At 39.3% G+C, this 21,434-nt stretch overlaps 1 protein-coding gene across 16 annotated transcripts in view; it reads left to right on the plus strand.

Annotated features, from left to right (window-relative positions):
- The first annotated feature begins 282 nt into the window (after positions 1–282).
- Positions 283–21,434, plus strand: part of ank1a (ankyrin 1, erythrocytic a) — a 76,077-nt gene continuing 54,925 nt past the window's right edge. For 11 of the 16 annotated variants that reach the window (XR_010915550.1, XM_067521172.1, XM_067521174.1 and 8 more), the window contains exon 1: positions 284–665. Coding sequence is in view for 14 of the 16 variants with exons in the window: in XM_067521172.1 (XP_067377273.1) it covers positions 540–665 (126 nt within the window). In the remaining 2 variants the exon portion in view is untranslated. Of the gene's footprint in view, positions 666–13,571; positions 13,627–21,434 lie in introns of all 16 variants that reach the window. The other 5 variants (XM_067521189.1, XM_067521188.1, XM_067521185.1 and 2 more) reach the window with 4 other exon arrangements.

The raw sequence follows: 21,434 nt of genomic DNA on the forward strand, positions 1-21,434 counted from the left end.
AGGAGTGGGTTGGTCAAAGCAGTTTTACAGCCTGTTAAAGCAGTGGAGGGAAGAGTGATATATAGAAAAGGAAAACTACAACAAAAGGTAAACCTGTTTATCCATTGTTTTTTACCCCACAGAGGAAAGCAGCAGAAAGACACTGAATGATGGAATTGTATGTGATGTGATCGACTTAGAGAGGGAGAGTGCGTGAGCATTGAAGAGAGAGACAGAGAGAGAGAGAGAGGGAGAGAGAGAGAGAGAGAGAGAGAGAGAGAGAGAGAAACAGAGAGAGAGCGTGGTGCTGCAGTAGCATCCCAAAGCAGACGGCTGAGGACTGCCGGTGTGTGTGTGTGTGTGTGACTGCACTGCTGAAGAGGAGGAGGAGGAGGCACAGAGTGGGCATGCTTACAGTCTCTGCAGGGCCATAGAAGAACACACAGCGGCAGAGCTAGTGTTGGCCCGCACCAGCTAGAAGTCCCAGCACTGTCGCTCCTCAGACCACCCCCGTAGGATCTGGACACACCAACGCTGCCCAGACTCCCGCTACCAACACCATGGCACAAGCAGCCAAACATCTCCGAAAGAACAAGGATTTAGAAGCACAGGCAGAGCAGGAGCGCAAAGAGAAGGAGGAGGAAACCGTCAAAAAGAGGAGTCGCTCACGGGATAAAAAGCGCAAGGTACTGGGACTATTCACAGGTGGGGTAATCAAGGGTGGGGTAATGGGATAGGATGGGGAGGGAGGGATAACTGGAGAGGGGGGCAGGAAGGTTGAGACACCCCCCCCTCCTTCTTGGTTAGAGAAGCTGTGGTCAGGGGGGCCAGGGCACACATGGAAACCCAATTAGAAGCGTGTTTCTACTGTGTGTACATACTGTCTCCCTGCCACACATGTATGTCCTCCACATACAGACACAGGGAAACGGTACAGCACACTGCATGCTCTCTCCTCTCAACTGCTTTGGATCTGCTTTATTTACCGTCCTAACCCATCTGATAAGGCAGTGGATTACTCTACCTCTCAATGTTCCTCCTCATGTCTCTTTCTTGTTCCCTCTCTCTGTCTCCCCTCTTTCTTTGTTTTCACGCTGCGGTATGGTGTCACTGAGCTGAATTTCACTACAGCACTAAATTTCCATGAAGCCAGTGAGCTTGCCAGTTTCCACAATAGTCTGTGTTCCTTTTCCCTCAGCTCTCTCCTCTATGTGGTTTTGGTAATGGCCACAGCGCAGCACCTGCAGGCTTCTTTATGTGTGACTGAGAAGTCCCAGGCAGAGCTGAAGCGACTACCAGGGCTCATTGTAAACAATAAATCCTCACTCCGACAGTCTCCGACTGCAGAGACATATGGTCGGGCTGCAGAGTCTTGTTTTTTCCTTTGGCCACCCGTCACATTTCACTCAAACTCATTAAGGAAAATGAGTCATCTGCAGATTGTGCTGTCGCGTATTGGTGACATACATCCCTGCACTGTGCCAGGCTGACTGTAAACCAATCTGATGCTGATGCAGTAGAGACAGTGTACTGTGTACTGTGTACAGCACAGCTTCCACATTCCCACAAATGGGAGGCAGGGCATCAAGGCTGGTACAAGCAATACGTTTTTCTTTATAGTGTGCTTGTACAAAGCAGAGTGGTATGAGGTTAGAAGTTGTAAATATACTGCACTGCAGCTGTCACGCAAGGTGCTTGGTTGGCTGACCCACCCAGAGAACTTTGGGGTCCAGTATGTTGCAGGACAAGTGGAAGCAGGTATTGAACTACAAGCATTGGTGGGTGACCTCTTTCTTCCTAACCCACAGACACCTTTGTGTACTTGCGTAAAATCAATGGATGTAAAGAAAAACAAAGAAATAAAAGAAGAGTGGTGGGTGGGTGTGACTCATATATCTGGTATGGATGTGCCTGAGTATGGGTTTGCTACTCACCTTGTTTTTGTTGCAGATTTAGAGCCAACTCTTTCATCACCTGAGCCTGTGACTTCTGAGGAAAGGCTTCTCCATATTGTTCATTTCTCCCGTCTCTAAGATCCTGGTCCTATCAACCTTTTGATTGTGAAAACCTGTACACAGATGCCCGTGTCTATTATGCATGAGTGTGAGCTTGTCTGGCAAGATGAGGTTCACCAAGGGAAAGCCTGCAGCTCAGCAGTATGCATGAGGCAGGGATTTCTGATGAGGATACTAATGCAGCTCAACATTGACTGAAAGTGTATGGTATCAGAGGATCCCATATCACTTATGTAACCATGCAGTTTAAGTCTTTCAAATAAGCATCCTGACTCCCCTCCAGGTCCCCCTCCCAACCTCTTCTTCTTTTTTAACACCATCTCACAGCCATTCCTGGTTTCTGCAGCAGATGCTAATACTGGGGGAATACTGCCTGTCTGTCTGTATGTCTGTCTGTCTGTCAGTTGATATGTTTGCCTGTCTGTCTGTCTGTCTTTCTCCCCAATGCCTTCTTCGTTTTAACAATTCACAATTCAATGTAGTAAAAGTCTACACTCAGTATTTCATAAGTTGATTGTTTTCATGGTGGTGAACAAACCCCAATTTGACTGTTTTCTTTGTTAGTCATTGAACGGCTGTTTTTAGAATAGTTGTTCTATCAGCTGTCTTGTATATCAACCTGAACCTCCTGGCATGTTTCTTTCAGTTTCCTTTTCTTTCTTCATTGGAGGTATGTCAATAATTTTTCTTGCACCATTAATTAATGTCTTCTTATTTAGAAGAAGAATACCTGATGTGTTTATTTGAATGTTTTAATCCATTAATCTATTGTTTGTGACAAATGTATGTTTGTGTTGTTTTAAATGCCTTCTTCTTCTAAATCTTATCCCTGTGGAACACAAGTCAGAGTGAATAACAACAGTCATGAAAAAAATAACAATTTGTCATCAAAGGATGAAAATGCCATTATAATTGCCTTCATGGTGTACTGGTATTGTACAGCACGGGTTAGTTGCTCTGCTGTGGATAATGTTGTCTTCAAATTACTTTTAATGATGAGCTTCTATTGGAAAATGAACATTGTCAAGATGTGAACAAAGCCTTATCGTCCTAGTCAACACCTGTTTTCATCATATTATAAATGAGTATTTGATTTCTAAAGCTACTGTAATGTGAAGTGGTTTACCTGATGATAGTACCCCTGTAAGAAGAAGTTGTCCTTTGCCTGTGCATTATTTGTCTCACATGAGCATCACAGATAAAAACGGGGAAAATGTAGATGGTGCAATTTTTATTTTAGGCTCTTTGTTGTATTTATGTTCAGGACTATTCCAAGGTCATGAGAAATATACACAAGGCTACACAGGCTGTTTGAAGACTTAATTAAGTGTATTCTGTCTCACTGGCATTATTTATATAAAACGAATAGAATCATTACCATTGTGGGGAAAAACAGTGCGTGCACTCAGTAATTATAATAATTATAAGTCTTTCAACTATTAGAAAAGTCATGACATTCATGCAAAGATTCACCAGTGGATTGCTTTTGTTTATTTTATTAAAATGCCATCTAATTGCAGTTTCCTAAGAAAACAATAAATTTGCTCTGTTTTGCAAGCTGGTATTAAAAACCATAAGATTCTTTATCCATTTAGAGATCTGTTTCTCCTGCTACTGGTTGTCTTACTGCTGAAGTAGTAGATGATTATTTGGTGAGTCATCAGGTTCTTTAATAAATTCAATAGTCTCATGTCCAATAAACCCAATAGGATTTATGTTCAGAGCAGCGTTAATGTGTGCAGTAATATGAACTGCCTTTATTCTGTGTTTAAACGAGCATTAATCTACTAAAAAAACACTGTGGAAAATGCATATGTACATCACTTTTTCTTCTGTTGTTATGAGCGCCATAGGGGTGACATTTTCTGTAGGCTAACACAGACATTAGCATCTTTCAGGTTTCTTTAACAAAAAGCCAATGGGATTTTTCGATTGGGATTTTGCTTACTGCAGAAAATAAGTGACAAGCAGAAGTTTGTGATCCTTATACCTTTTATTCAGCAAGATAAACTTTACAGATGACAGAAGTAATAACTTTAATGTCTACACCCCTACTCTTACTATTTGTAATTTGATTTAGCCTACATACCTTCTCTACAAAAGCATTTTTTTGATCTATTGTAGCTAGTGATTGCCAGTATAAACCCAATAACCCTGTAAAGGCAGAGTAGTGATTATATAAGTCTCCGTGTTCAACATCATAACATTTAATGTTCCCTGAATCCTTTATAGTTTAGCAACTTGTTAGCAACTACCTTTTTTAAGATATGTGAAAGCTCTCAAAATCATCTTTAAGTAGTTTGTTGCTTGTCCTAGCAGAGGACTTGAAACTGGAGTTGTTATTTTCCACTGACAGCAGAGCTGCATGCTATTATTTTCATTATGGAATAATTGGCTCATGATTTTCTTAAACTAAACGAATGAATGTAAAATCAAGACATATCCCAAGGTGATGTCCACATGTTTTGCAGTATATATTTAACAGTCTAAAAACAGGAAATATTAAATTTTCTGGTATTGGTAAACCATGAAAGCCCCAAATTCCCACATTTTAGAAGCTTAGATGTTTAGAAGCTAAAAAGATTACTTAGCCATTATAATTGCAGTTAATTCTTTAATCACTATTGATTATTTGTTGGAGATATTTTATAGTGTAGCAATAAAAAAATATCAAGATCATTGCAGTGTGTTTGATGTGACTAAGAGATTATCATTAGTTTTTACAGGTGCATATGTTTTGATTTGTGAAGCTGGTAAATCCAGAGCAGTGAAGTGCAGAGAAATAGAGTTGTGGCAGATGATGACTAACCCATTAGTGATGCTGGTACTCCGACTCATCAATGCATTAAGTCTGGTCAGGTTGCACTCTGGCTTCTTTGTTGCTGAATATTATCTGTCACTCAGAGGTGTTAGCTGCAGATGTATATCACATCCTATGAGGCATCTTACGGTAAAAGTAAGGCTTCTAACAATATACAGGTATTATGTCTAAAAGCAAGCATTGCAATGGTGAAGGTATAATCAAAGTACAGAGATGGCAGCAATGCATCAGTATTCCAGCCCCTTCTATGTCTGCCCTCCAAAATTTCTTACCCAGCCTGCCTGAACAGGAAGTAGAGCCACCACTGAGGTTAATATGTTGACGTCTGAGACAAATTGTTACTCTAGTGTGCTCTTGTTACTCTAGTGTGTGTTGTTGCTGTTCAGTGTTTGCAGCAAGGGCTGCTGTAGCAGTGACTAAGCCCACCAGAGCCAACTCTAGCACCTGTCTGCTGATCAGTCCTGTTGGCCTGCTCAACTGTACCCTCACTGGTTACTGTGATGAATTTAAATGAACCATTCTTCTGGTCAAGCTGTTGCCTTGCCTCCTCTATGTTCTAATGACACAAATATTTGCTATATTTATGTATACAAGAGTTGCTACCGTGTCAGGTGTTTGAAGACACTTTGTCCTACTTTGACAACTGAAACATTATGATTGTGAGTGTAACAGTCTATGACAATCTATGTCAGTCACAGCATTCCAATGCTCCTGATATTCGTCTGATTGAGCTTTCTGCAAAGCCAAGAAAAAGTAACAAAAAAAAAAAAAAAAGAATTGAGTTACCATCCAAATGTAGCTCAATTTTAAATTGAGTTGTCCAAAAAAAAAAAAAAAAAAAAAAAACAAACAAAAAAAACATCTATTTCTGTTGAGAATAGCTGCTTTTTCAACATAAATGGCTCTAACTTTTCAATCAGGTTTTGTTAAACAGTTGCAAAAGAAAGCACAAAAAATGACATAATAAAACAATAACTGTATATACTTGAGCCCAGGTAGCCCTGTGGATCTCCTCAGACAGATGACTCAGCGGGCCCAGCTGAGGCACTCAGTCATGTTGATGGAACATGGGAATGAGTCTCAGTGAGTCCAGCTCCTGGCTCTACAGTAAGTGCTGCTGGCGCAGGTTGGCTGGGAAGCTGATGCCTACTCTCCTTTAATTAAAGCGGGAATGGAAGGCACACGTGAGGCCAGTTCACCAGCCCTCACCCCTCTGCCCCCCCTTCCTTTACCAGAGCCATAGTGAATCATTATTCATAAGCTAGCAGAGACACACCTACTTAAAGTATGCTCATTTGATAAGAGGGAACCCCCTCCTGCTCAAACGGTCTTTTTATTCTTTGTTGGAACAGAACAAAATAATGAAATAAACGAAATAACATCAAGCCTACTCTGCAGAGATCAGCTTCCCTGAAACTCCCAAGCCTGAGGATATTTTTAAATGGTTGAAAATTCAGTGATTCATTCTTTCATTATAAGACTGAAGCCATAAGCATCTGCACCTGCATATTTCCTGTTATTTTTTTTCTGTAATAAAAGAAACCCTGATGCATGATTGTGATAATCCTCACAAGCCAGAGAGACACAGATCTATTTGTGTTTTTCCTGGCGGATCATAGTAAATAAAGCTGAACTGACACGTACGACTGCAGCGATTTCAGGAAAGCATTAGTTTTCAACACAGGTTCGCGTAGATCTTCAAAAATGATCAACATTAGCAGCTTCTGTGTGTGCTTGTCTTCCCTCTGCACGGTTGAATGTATCCATGTGTGAAGCAGCATGTGAAATTATGTGTCATATTGAGAGGGGCTTCCTAGATTTTCGTCCTCGTGCCTCCCTCCCTCGCCTTCATCTGCTCTCCGTCTCCTTGGCCGATTGCGCTAATCTCTTCTCCCAATTGTTATTCCGATAGTGCAGCTGTTACGTAACTCTCAGAAACAAGAATTGAGAGATCAGTGTTATTGAAAAGGATCCTCATCGTGCCTAAATAAAAGAGAGAATTGGAGAGAAGAAGGAGAAAGAAGGAGGAAATATCTTCTTGGAGGAATTTGATAGGGCATTGCTGGACAGCTTGTTGTGAAAAGAGGGAAGCTTTTGCCATCCCTTACTCAACCTGAGCTCTTTCCCTTTAAGCTAGTGGCTGATGAGGAGAGAGGGAAAGGACAAGAGGTGGGATAGGGAGCTTAGTGCAGTTTGATGTCAAGGTACTCTGAGTTTTGCCTTGATATCCACAGACTCTGCAGCACCTCTTGGACTAAAATGTTCAATAGCTTGGAAGCTCTGCAACATGGCATCTTTCAGTTACTGTTTTCATCTGCTCTGCTATTTGGAAAGATACATTGTCTCCGTGCCTTTAGCTTTAAACAAATGTGGTGTAACTGTGTTTAGTAAAATTTGATGCATTTGTCTGTTCTCACCACCACCTTTTTGTGACCTTATGATTTTGACATTGCCTTTCCTTTTCATTCATTTAAATGAGTGGCCTTGGATGTGCAAAGATTTTTGTTTTTAGATGGCGGTGATTGTCTGTTGGCTGGTCAATCACTTTCCTACATACTTTGGTGATTGCCCAAAGCACTGCTATGACACTGACATTTTTGTTTTTATCTCCAAACTGCTAATCTAAAATGGTGAACATGGTAAACATTCTACCTGATTAGCATCAGCATGTTAGCACTGGCCTCACACATATGCTGGGATACTTACTGTTACCATAGAATAGGTGGTAAAATTTGTATTTTGTAACATTGTGTTATAGTTGCTACTAAAAAGTGTTTTAGACCAGATATTTTGTATTGCAGTTCTATATGTGTGGAAAGCAGTGTTTTTTTGTTAATGATCTTGTGTGTTTGATGATGAGCTGTGTGACCGATGCAACATAGCCCAAAAGTAGAGCCACAGATGAAGTGACCCCCGGGTGACTCTGCAGCCTTTCCCTGTTCATAGACCGATGGGTGTCTTATTTACCTGATCAATATTCCATTTTTTGTGTGTGTTTGTGTGTGCGTACCAGAGGGCAGAGGAATAATTCAATTCTAAACCCAGCAGGACAGAAGGGTCATTACAGCAGTGCAGCTTCCCGGCTGTAATTCTCAATTCCAGTTCTCTGAGTGTGGACTATAAAGAATGTCTGTCTGATTTATTTAATGTGATAGGCAAGAGAAGATTGAGTTCGTGATTGGATTCTGAATTTCCTGACTAAATTAAACCTGCATAGACAAAACTGGCATCCAGAAACGCCTTTTACTGTATAAGTTACAGAAGCTTGGTAGAGCTTTTAAAGAGGAGGTTCACATTTAGTTTTTATGACCACAACAGTCCTTTTGGGTTACAGATAATTACATTACAAGGACAGAAGTGTGGCCGTGGCTGGTGCCTTGGAGCATCACTCTATGCTCCCTAATGACAAATCTTACTTAGTGGAGTACAGATTTCATGAGTCATCTTATCCTTGTGTCAAGTGTCATCACAGTGTCATAGCATCACAGACCTGTGATTAAAAGCTTAGCCATTTGTAAACACTTTCATCTGAATCCCCTTGAGGAGTAGGTGGGGTCACTTTGATTTGATCCTCTTCACTTCTCATCCTACCCAGCACACACAGAGATGCTATGCTCTTCTCTCCAGGTACATGGCCAGTAAAGTGTGGGTAGGATTTTTTCAGTTTCTGTGATAAAATGTTATACATCTAGTGTTATTGTTATAAAATTACTTTAACTGAAATATTATGTTGCTTCAGTGCCAAGTCTGTACCTTTAACTAGCAATTAATCTGAAAACTGTGGTTTTCAGTGTAGAGGCATGGCCAATTAATTAGTCTCAAATTGTTGCAATGTGATAATGCTTTGTTGATCCTAAAATGATAAAAGTAAAGTATTATTTTTTTAAGAAATGAGTCCCAGTGAGACACTTTTTAACCGATGAAGGTAATATTGGTTCTCATAGCAGGCTTCCAAAATATCCAGGTTCAGTCCCACAGATCTCTTATTTAATATTTTTATCCCTTCGCTGTTATTCCTAATTGTCAAAACAATATGTTGAGCTATATATAAAATAATAATCTGACCCAAATCCTATTTAGACTTTGGGGGACCTGATGGCCCAATGGGTAGAGCATCCACCCCACCAGTTTGGGGCCCGCCGAGCCACCAAGGGCCACCCCGGTGCCGGTCCCAAGTCCGGATAAAATGGGTGGGCTGCAGAAGGAAGGGCATCCAGCATAAAAACTTATGTGAAATCAACATCTGGAACATTTTCCACCGTGTGAACCCATGAAAGGGATTGGCGTAAAGCCTTTGAAAATGTTCGTTCTTGACCTTGAAAATAGCAGTTAAAAAAACATTTAACAAATCCATCCCAACTTCTAGTTCCCATCCTGTACAGTAGGTAGGTAGCATTTCATTTGTGAGGCTCAACTGCATTCCAATTTACATTTATTCCTATAAAGAGAATTTCCTGTTATACTGGATAATACTTTCTACTACTTTCTTCCAAAGAAATTCCCTGAGAGACAAATGTCTAAAATAAAAAAATAACCCTAAGGTTCCGTTAATAGCTGACCTGGAATTTACAGTTAGGGAAAAGCAACACAGTATTTCTGCAGAAGGGTCACAGATGCAGATCAAAAGAGAACATGTTTTTTGTAAACCATATGGTGGTTCATGTGCTGCCATTTCATTTATAGTTTGTTAACTTAAATTTAAACAGACTAAATATCGTTTTAAAAAGTTTTTAGATGCTGTAGATGTTGAACCATGCTGAACTTCCGTCTGTGTGTCCTCCTTTGTGTGTACTGTATGTCTTTATGCTTAATCATGTGTCTGTGGGTATTAGCTCAAATGTTCACTGTACAGAGGTATGTGGGTTGTCTTGTGGTGCAGGATTTACTAGCTATCGTGGAAAACAGTGGTGTCACCCAGCCTCTAATTGACAGACCCTGGAGTTTTTTTTCCCAAGTAGATGCAGAGCCAGGTGCCCATCCCTTCTCTTTTTCCTTCCATGCTAGATTTCCTTTTTCTGTTCCTCCTGTAATCAATTTTCCTGCTTCAGTATAGACTACAACTCCTTCCCTGTCCATCTCTCAATGCAGCAGTTTTATTTGCGGCACATTGCAACATTGTAAGATCATGCTTTCGATTCTTAACACCTCCCTCTTCTCTTTCAGCATCTGAGTTTGCGAGTTTGCACTAAACATTATGGATCCACATTTAGAGAGAGCGAGAGAGAGAGAGAGAGAGAGAGAGAGAGAGAGAGTGAGAGGCCAGAGAGATTAAGTGAGCAACAGAGAGGCAGAAGGGGGGATAGAGAATCAGTCATTTTTACTGTTACAGCCTAATGTTTTTGGTAGGCAGAGAAGAAAAAATGGGAGTGCTGAGTACAACATGTAGATATGAAATAACACTTCTTTCACACATGTAATAACTGTGATGTGGTAAACAGACACAGGTTTACATAATGCTTTATATCGGTTAGGAACAAACAAGACAGGCTCAGACCTTGGGCAATGCAGTGGTATACGCTCACGATGAAGAACAATCTATGCAGCAACTTTACAAGGACAAACACACCTCACTCTCAATCACATGTTAGCACACATGTACTGTATATAGACTTGGCACATCTTGCTGTCAGCCAGCCCTTAGTCAGCACAGTGTTCACTGCTCTAAGACAGAGTTGGATGTCGCCACCTAGTGTTCACACGGTGGAGTTTATAATCGGAACTTTACTGATATCCTCTCAGTGACAAAACTCACGTCTGCCCTCTCTTCCATTCAGCCTTCTGGGGTCCTACATCACTGCATGAATGATCATTTCTATAAAATAAAATCTTAAATAATAGTCTTAACATGTTATGTAAAAAAATACTCAGTCCCTAAGAAGTTGGGACTATGTGTAAAAACCTAAATAAAAAAAAAAATGCAATGATTTGCAAATCCCATCAACCCATATTTTATTCACACTACAATATAAACAACATCTCAGATGTTGAAAATTAAATTTTACCATTTCATGGAAAATATTAGTTCATTTTAAATTTAATGGCAGCAACACATCTCAAGAAAAGGCTATGTTTAGCATTATGTGGCATCCCCTCTTCTTTTAACAACTGTCTGGGAATTGAGGAGACCAGTTGCTGGAGTTTAGGAGAGGAATGTTGTCTCACCCTTGTCTGATGCAGGATTCAATCTGCTGATTCAAAGATCATCCACATTGGGGTTGTAGCTACATGACGCTTTGCGCATCATTCTCCAGCTATGGAAAAAATCATTTCACTCTATATGAGTTGGAGAAAAGCAATGAAATGCTTTGATGTATCTGCCACTGAGCTGTATGTGTGTGTGTGTTTGTACACAAACTACTCTGCCCCCAACGAGCATCAACAGCTGGCACAGTGACAGTTTTAATAATCTCCCTGAGAACCAAAGAAATGCTGTGCTTTAACTGTAGCTTACACACAAACTGCATATTCTCTAATAAACACATTGATTTTTAATTTCCTGTACAACCCTCTTAACCATACTGATCAGTTTACCACAGTTGAGCACTTTTTGTCTTTTCCAACCCAGTCTGGTCAGAAGGACATAGAGAGATTGGCAGTTTTGAAAAGGTTATTGGTAAATTATTCATCTTTATTGATGGCTGGAGGTAGATCCTGATTACTCTGCATTTGGCTACTCTTATCATGTGCTCATCTATTCCTCTGCTCCTTTTCAACACTTTTCCTTTACTCTTGTGGCCACTCTTTTTTCACCCAATTCCCCCACTGTCTCCCTCCGGAGCCTAAGTGTAAGAGAATATATAACAGAGCTTGAGGCTGTGCAGAACAGTTACTCTACTGGTAATCGAGAAAATGTTTGTCAGAGCACAGAGCACTGTGACTTTGGCCTCGGCGCCCCCTTAGGCATGGATCTTTAATTGCCTACACACAGTAAAATACGTCTGCTTCTGAAGCAAGTGTGTGTGAGTTAGAGTGTATGTACTGTATATGTTTGCACATTGTGTCTTCCTCTTTGTGTTACCATACTAAAGGCAACAACAAAAATAACTCCTGGATCAATATTTTGCCTGTGTCCCCTTCCTTTTTATTTCAAAGAAAGCTGTGATGGATTTGTAGTGAATGCTGTTCCATCTTGCTCATCTACATGTATAAAGGATTGTATCACATGTGTCAGATTTTCCTGTAGAGCTAAAGTAAGCTGGGCATATTTGTAAAGATACAGTAGAGTTGAGCAGTGTTGAAACAGTCTGGTGTTTCAGCTGGAAGCTTTTCAGTTCAGAAGCTGTCATAAACACATTATAAGCATATCAGCTGCACTCATTTACCAAGAAAATAGAGTAGTACTTGATAATCATAAATTTGTTTAATAATGGTAAATTGCTTACTAGAATGTTTTTTTTATTAGTCTATTAATGTAAACTCAGTATTTTTTTATTTTTATTTTAACTATATTAGACATTTAAATATATCACCTTATTTCTGAGAATTTATGATGGATAATCTTTGGTATTTTCTTAAACTATACAGAGGCCAGAGACAACATTCAAATAATATGGAGATTAAATAATTAATAGGTAATGTCAACAAGCACTACTTTTAGTCTTTAAATGCTTCACCTCAATTCTTTGTCTCCATTATAAAGAAAATGTTTAATGTGCTACCTTTCAAATTTTGTAACTCTGCCTATAACATCAGTGTTATTTTTCTCCAGTGAAATAACACATTTTTTGTTTTGTTTTTTTATTTGGGGGGTCTTTGGCAGGAGGCTGAAGGTCGATTTATAGGAGCTTCCTTAAAAGACTGCTGTTTTCCCATCATTCATCATTTTTTTTAGCCCACATCCCTTGCTGTTACTCAATTCTCTGCATTTTTGCATATCTGCTTCCTGCTGAATCAATGAAACTGAATCCACTTGACACTTGTTGTTGTATTCCCATCTCCTTGTGGGATCCTTCATGCATACTGTTTTCATCTTCATTTGTTCATTGGTTCTTAATTTCTTTTCATTTTTTAAACCAATTATGCTGTATTTATATTGTATTATATTGATTTAAACAATTTTATAGGGTTGGATTACCTATTACAATAAAAAGATACATACAGATCTCTACATGAGTTTTCATGTGTCATCTGCAAATCTGATGATTGCAATGGTGTCATGTGAAGGGGTACTGCTGTGTGTACAAGGAGTATAGGAAGGGGCTGAGCAAACAACCTTGTGGGCCTCCTGTCCTCACTGTCAGGGTGGAGGACCATCAGTCCATCCTGACTGACTGTGGCCAGTTTGTTAAAAAAAGTCCCTTTTCCATAGGCAGATTACTTTTCATGGCCAATTTATGCAGAAAACCAGGAAATTGCAAACAGTGACTTTACTTCCAACTGTAAACATGTCGTGTGTAGGATTGTGGTCAAGCCCTCATCTCCTAAATATTGATGTGGGTGCTGTAATAATGTGAGCATATATACTGCATGTGTGTTCACCTAATTTGTGGCTCAGCACAATCATCCATACTGTTCCTTCACTTTCTCTCAATAGAAATATTAATGAGAAATCAAAAAAAAACTGCATAATCACATATTACAGCAAGGCCGAGTGGAAGAACAATAGATGTTGGAAGGAAAGGTGCATGTCGATGAGGATGAATGTGGTTTAAAAAAAAAAATGTTCTCTGGCTGATTTTACTCTTGTTTTTAAAACAGAAATGTGTATGAAATATGGAGTGTGGAAACTCAAGTTAAATATGTTTTATTTATTATAGATGGATCGTTAACAGAAGAAAGATGATGAAAGACAAAGATTAGCTCCCTCTGCTGGTCAGTGTACGGTCAGATCTCATTCCCATTGAACTTCACTGTGACTTCATCAGCATCTGAGCAGTTTGTCAGCACAGCATGATGCAGTCCATAAACTGACAATCAGTTCAAAGAGGGTTAGGGCATTGAACTGTGCTGAAGAGAGGTGGAGGAGAGGAAGTGCGGGGGACATTGCCTTTGCAAATAACTGGTTGGGTTGGGTTTTGTGGGACTCCTGGAGGGAGTCTTTATCGAATGAACACAGAGTCACACATTGGCCCAGATACTAGACAAGTGTGCAGTACACACAAGCTGTGTTCACACCCGCCTCTCCTTCTGATTCAGTGCAGCAATTCAACACTGTTCTGCAACACTGTTACGCAGAGTCATCAATTATTCATTAAGAGTTCAGTCATGTTCAGTCATGGGACTGATAGACATAGACAAGGAAGACAAGGGTTAAAAATTCATCCAAATACCAAAAACCTCAAAAAAATGTCAATTTATCCTAAAACATGTGTTTCTGATGCTCCTGATTGAACCAATATTGCCTTGATGTTCCATTTAATCTTAGTTCAGTGTGGATAGCTAATTACATATATTATCAAATGTATTTGTGACATGTGAGTCCCACCTCAGATAACAGCAACAACCACATCTCTCTTTAACTGCCTCTTAAGCCAAACACATGGCTCCATCCCATTCTGAAGATGACTGCTGTGTGTTTATGGACAAAATTAAATAACGTCATTAAGGATAAATTTGAAAACAGACAAGAATTTGGAGGTTTATTTGCTTCTAATAAGTGGTGGATGTTTTTGGTCAGCAGTGGTCAAAGTGACAGGAAACCCTCTGCTGAGCTCATTAATATGGACACAAGCCTGAGCGGAGAATGCTATTCAAGCAAAGAGACTTTAAGAGCAAAGAGGAGATTGATGCTGGCACTGAATGTAGCAGAAAATGCTGGTGAATGGAGCAGGAGCAGGGGGATACAGATAAATACAAACTGTTTGAATGTGTTTGCCTGCTTAGATGAGCATTTGTAATTGCTGTGTGCAGAGTCTGATTTCAGTGCATGGCTTAAAACAGTGAACCTAGTGATGTGTGTGCTTACTGTCAGTGTGAAGACACAGATTGGTGGAGGCAGGTGTGGCACTGTGTGGTCCACAGCACTGCAAGGTCATGAAGGATTTAATGGCAGGAGAGGTGAACCCTGTTCTCCAGCACATAGGCAAGTACGATCCTTTGAAGTGATTCATTTTCGTGGCTGAACCAACTGTTGCATTAATATTTGGAACAATTTGTTTTTTCAGTCATGTTTATTGTGATGTATATCTATACTGTACTGTATGTACTTGTAGCTCCACACACAGTACTGCTGCTGCATTGTGCTGCAGTTTATCAAAAGTATGCGTTCACTCCTACAATTTTCCGTGCATGTTAGTCTTGCATACTTTCACTGTAGACTTATGTAAGTTCAAATAAAGAGGAGGAGGATCTCAAGGCCTGCTATTTTTATGAGTACACACTCTCTCACTCTCTGTCCCTCTCTCTCTCTTGCTATACAGTACAAAACCACAAAAGTAATTGTTGTAATTAAAAACAGATTGCAATGATTTGCAAATCTCTTCAACCCATATGTTATTTACAATAGAAACATAAAGAACATATCCAATGTTGAAAGTGAGTTTTTTTTACCATTTGATGGAAAATATTAACTCATTTTGAATTTGATGGCAGCAACACATCTCAAAAACGTTGGAACAGGGGAAACAATAGGCTGGAAAAGTAAGTGCTGCAAATAAAAAAAACAAAGGCAACCATGGATGCCCTGTTCTGGGGTTTAAAGAGGAGAAGCACCATCCAGCTTGTAATTAAAGGTTAAAGGTTATAGCAAAAGTTAAATATGCTTCCAAATGCAGATGGAATCATCTTTCCACAATATAAATACCATTCACCTAACAGAGACATTAAAACACATACTTTAGCTGGATTCCACAGCATTGCCCGTGGCTCTCTATTTGATGCTATTGAAGATGTAACTCACAAAAAAAGAATGGACATTCAGATTCAGGAGGGTCTTGGGGCCTAGCTTGGCACTTCCTAGGCTGTATATCCCTCCTTCATGCTCCATTTATTCAAAATGGCAGCCAATGTGCTGTCTAAGGTTGAAACTATTTTTAAACATTGCTTCTGGTTATAGACTTTGTTTTTTACTTGCTGAAAAGACACTTTTGTGCCTGCACATACCTTTACTCTTCAAGCAGTGTTTGTCTCATTGTCCCTTCTGCTGAGAATAGAGAAGAAAACATTTCTATACACTGGTGTGTCTTTCATGTCCTTCATTTTCGCCACCTCATTCATTTTAACTAAGGTGGCCAAAACATTAGAACCACCTCTTCTTATAATGCACTCCAGTAGGACTCCACTACCCACTTTGACCTCAATAATGAACACATAGTAGAATTATCACCTTTCTGACAGTTTCAACCTAACAACACTATTGTGTAGTATCCCCTCTTCTTTTAACAACTGTCTGTAAAGTGTTCTTAAGCCCAACCAGTGATGTCCAGTAGAGAATCAGACCTGTTTTTAATGCAGTGCCACTTGAGGGCCAAAAGATTACATTCATCCAGTTTTGACCTTCAGCCTTGTCCCTTGTGCACAGAGATCCCTCCTGATTCCCTGAATCTTTCGATGATATTATACAATGTAGATGGTGGGATCTTCAAAGTCTTTACAATTTTAGGTTAAGGGAACATTTTTCGGAAATTGTTCCACACCTTGTATGCACAGTTTTTCACAGATTGATGAACGTCTGCTCATGCCTCCCTGAAATGGTCCTTTATACACAGTACTGACCTGTTGCCAGTTAACCTAATTGGTTGTCAAATGCTCCTCCATTAGTTTTTTTATTTGCAGCAATTACTTTTCCAGCCTTTTGTTGCCCATATTCAAACTTTTAGTTAGATGTGTTGCTGCCATCAAGTTCAAAATGAGCTACTATTTTCTATGAAATAGTAAAATATCTCAGTTTCAACATTTGATATGTTGTTTATGTTCTATTGTGAATAAAATATGGGTTATGGAGATTTGCAAATCATTGCATTCTGTTTTATTTAGGTTTTACACATCGTCCCAACCTTTTTGGAATTGGGTTTATATATATATATATATATATAAATCTAAGACATTGGGTCTTAGATGTTATGATAGCAGCTTCTACTCTCAGATTGTTTTGTCCTCTGCCTTTAAATTATTGAACGAATGTTTTTTTTTTCAGTTCTTTGTACTTTGATCCAAAATATTTATTCTAGTCCACCTCTCACATATGATAATTTATTCTTATTTTTTCCCACACATTGTGTCTCCCAGTACAATCATGTTCCTTCAGTAGGGCCAACAATGTATCATCTCTTCACTTCCCGTTTTTTTCCTCCCTCCTGACCCCTCTTTTTAGGTAAAGCTTCAGTTACAATGTCCCCTCTCATCACATTTAAACCTTTCCACACTCTCCTTTCTTCTTTCCTTTATACTTCCTTTCTCTGTTCCTGCCCGCCCAGCTCTCTAGTTTTTTTGAGACACTCACATTTTTTTAGTCTCTTCTACTTTTCCTTTCCTTTAGTCCTTGAACTGACCCTAGGCTTTCCCTGTGTGTTTCTTTATGTTCATTGCTTTGACAAGCTGCTTGAGCCACTCTCGCCCATTAAGCCCTGACTCAAGTGCTCTCTTCCTGTTTTAGAGGACTTCACTGTGGTTGGTATGTGTCTCATTTGGAAGGGGAGTAGATGCTTTGTGAGAACACAAGTGTTTTTCACAGCCCACAGGTGTGCAGTTGTGGAGTCTCAGAGTCTTCTGAAATAATAGAATAGGAAAAAATTATTTTGGTGTTGAATGATAGTGGGGTTGAGTGTTTGTAATTTCACTGCATCTCACAATCTGCAGTCTATGCTCTTTGTGGTATATTACCATGTTTACATAGTGGTTAAAGGTGTTAAAAAGTGTTAAAAGCAAACAGCACCTCAAATGACTTTTTTTTGTGTGTCAAAACCACCCGAAGAGTCACAGATGCTATAGAATTAAAAATTTAAGGGGTCAGAGAATACACTATGTGACATTATTTCCTCTCACCTTCGACTTATTGACTCTTCTTTTCTGTGTTGTTTCATCATCTCATCCCTCCATTTAATTTATTTCATTTTTATTTTCATTTCAACTGTTGTTAGTTATAGTTGTCATTAGATGTTGTGTATGAATCGGTCAATAGTGTTAACATAAAGGTAGTCCATTGAGATATGCAACTATGTCCTTCTTCATATCTCTCTGTACACGGTGGTGGGTGTTATTCATCAGTGGGTTGCACTAAACAGGAAGGGAGAAAGAGAGAGGGGAGGAAAAACAGAAGGGAGGACACCCAGATGGAAATATCAGAGAGGGGAGACGGAGGACAGGAACTAAAAAGGGTATGAGGAGGGTATGGTGATGTCATTAAGTGGGGAGGTGAGGAGAGCTCCATAAAAGTGGCCTCACTGTCGACCAGCTGAATAAGCCCCACACTGCTGATAAGGGCGATGAAAGGAATAATAATGACAGTGGGATGTAATGGGATGCTATATTTGGATGCATTCAGCTTGCCTATTGCGTATGAACAAGTGAGCATCTCTTTACTTGAACGTCTTTGTGCGTATTCAGGTTTTACGCGCAGGCACAAGAGCTCTATTAATACAAGAGTGTAAGTAAAGGTAAGGGTGTGTAACACCATATTTGTGTTTCTCAGTATGAGAATGAAGAGCAAAAGAGAGAGAATATGCACTACATGCAAATGCAAAACATATAAATATATTATACACAAATGGATTTTTTTATCAACTTGGGATGCAGAAAAAGTAGGGGGACTGATAAGAGGAGATGATCAATATGAACACTGGACTGCATAAAAATCCTGGTTGGTCTGCTGATGTTTACTGTTCAATTAAAACAGTGGCGCATCAGACTATGCGCTTTACACAAATATCACAAAGAGAAAGGAAATACTGATGATAGTGTATATGATAGTGTATACGGTATACTGTCTGCCAAAAAAAATCATTCTATTTTAACCAGTGTTTTGCTTTCTTTCACACAAAGCCATGATTTTTTTTTTACACTTTCTCTGCCTAGCTGCAATATCATGTCATACTATCTGCAGTACTGACACACAGCACTAAAACACCTTAATCATTAACACCTACAAACATGCACAGCTGTTGACAAGCTGTTGACCATTTTCAGTGTGTTCACATTGAATACAGCTTCAATTCCTCACTATAGCTCTTCCCCAAATAATAGTCAACACTAAATGGCACATGGTTTAAACCTCCACCCATGTGCACACTTTTTGGGACACATAAGAGAACTAGAGTATTCAGTATCATCAGTATTTTCCTTGCTTCTTGCTCCTTGTTCCTCTCTCTTTCGCTGTTTCTGTCTCTCTCAGAAACACACACGCAACAGTACTCCTGTGCCACTGAAATCAAGCCAGGGCTGGCTTCATGGAGGACTCTCCCTGAAAGCTAAGTCAGCAACTACAGGAGGAAAAAACATAGAGGATGGAAGTGCAATAAAAAAAGTGGATAAGGAAGGACTTTTTTCTGTCTCTTAAAATCAAGTAAATCAATTTTTAACGCTTCCCTTCCCTAAATTTTTTATTCTCCCTCTCTCATAGCTCTCATAGTTCTCATAGCATGACAACTGATCTTTGCCCGCCTCCTTTTCAGTATACACATGCTAGTATGCACATATGGTAGTATCTTTACCACAGTAGCTTCTGAGGAACTAGTTGTGCCATCAGGTGTAATTGTGAAGGTTCAGTATCACCACATACAATATTGTGTATAGTAAACAAGCTTAAAGTGTTACTGTAGATTGAAGCTGTTCAACTGTGTATTTCTCTCCTGATCACAATGTCCTGGTGTAAGATTCCATGTAACGATCTTTAGGGGTATTTTACTGTTTAACGGTTAAGAAAACAAATGTTTTGTTTTTTTCTTATCTCTTCCATCACCGCTCACTGTTGTTGTTTTGCATCCTGAGAATATTACCCTTCAAAGTCAGTTTCCCAGCTGTGAATCTAATCAAGGATTCTTGCAATTAGGTTTCATAGTAAAAGCTATGCAGCAGTCATCTATGGGGTTTTATTGCCCATTTACATTATGGCACTGCAGTGTGCACTGACACCACAGTCTAAACAATTTCGGGACTTCCTGAAAAAGGCTTCACTTCTGTAAGGCTTCACTTCTGAAGTAAACTCCTCTGATTGTACACTTTCTAATGCAGAGAAATGTACTGTAAAACTGAAAATGAATAACAGAAAAAAATGTGGAGATTAGGAGTTACAAAGAAAATAGCTACATAAACGTCTATAGCCCTCATCTCCTCTTCGTTCTCATATCTGCTTGAGGCTCAAGGGTACTATAGCATCTACAAGACTAACACACCTGAATCTCTGATCAAATATATGACAGTGTAACAGAAGTAAAAATGTAAAGTGGTTGTTCTCTTTTAAAGATGTTAGTCCAAGTTATACAAACGGATGTCATCACATGATTAGCTTGAGCCCTCCTTTCTGTGTTCATAACTTATTATTTTTCATCAGTATTCAACAGGGAGTGGAGTTTTATTTGAGATTCAAGTTTTTGACATATATGAGTGAATCAAGCTAGAAAACATGGAAAGGTGCTAGCTGTAAGTGGCCAACAGGCTTTAGAAGGTGCTTTGTTATTGTACTAGATTCACCAATAACAAAATATTCCAGGAGGTGGTGAAACAAATTGAAGACAGATTTAAGACTATTCAAAGTGGCCATATAGTCAAACACTGACAGTCATTTGCTCTGGCAGTTAAATTCTTGGATTCCACTGAACATGGAACCAACTGTTATTTTTTCGTTTGTTTGTTAACAGGTTTATCATGTAATCAATGGAAATGCTACCTCGAAAACATTTCAAATAAGTCTGGTAATCTAGACATAATCATTCATTTCAGTTACCCTCATAGAGCTTATTCAACAACCTTCTAAACTGCACCTTAAAGAAAACTTAACAATCCCCTTTGCAGATTGTACAGTACTCCATGAGCATTCCTGGGACCTTCATTCATATGATGTGTGACTGTGCACAAATGTCTCACTTTTGGAATTAAATGGCTTCTGGACTTTTACTCTTATTTGTGTCTCTACCCACAACAATAGCCGTGATTCGTCAACATTAGGTATTTCAGAAATTGATCTGGTTTGCTAGAGTAAAAGCTGCTAAGAAGATGGTAGCCACTTGCTGAAAGCCACTTCATTTCTTCAAATCTGATATTGAGCTCTGTTGTTGCTTGATATTTTTTATTTAAAATTCCAAACTGACCAAAAGTAATGAGCCTAATTACAAAGCTTAAGAAAGTTTGTCTACTGAGCTTATTTTTGAATTCATATAGTATATGTTATGTGCTGTGTATGTGCATGTTTACATGTGCAGGTGTGCTAGTCCTAGTGGTGTGTGTGTGTGTGTGTGTGTGTGTGTGTGTTTGAAAACAATTGCAAACTGACTTACCACAGCAAAAGGTCATAATGAGCACTACATGCAACAGTGATAAAGGGAGCAAATGTCCTCTGTCCCAGTAGGGAGCACGAGAACAGCTCTGATATATGAACACACCAAACTCAAATTGCAGAAACAGTACAGACATGCACAACGTACCAGACACTGAAATACACAACATGCTGTCCAAGACACCTCTACCATGTGTGTAAAATGTGTCTTTTTTATATTTGTGGGCGAGGGGGGAGTGGGAATAAGTACACA

Source organism: Channa argus, chromosome 11 (genome assembly GCF_033026475.1).
Source record: "Channa argus isolate prfri chromosome 11, Channa argus male v1.0, whole genome shotgun sequence".
In the NCBI taxonomy this organism is placed as follows: Eukaryota; Metazoa; Chordata; class Actinopteri; order Anabantiformes; family Channidae; genus Channa; species Channa argus.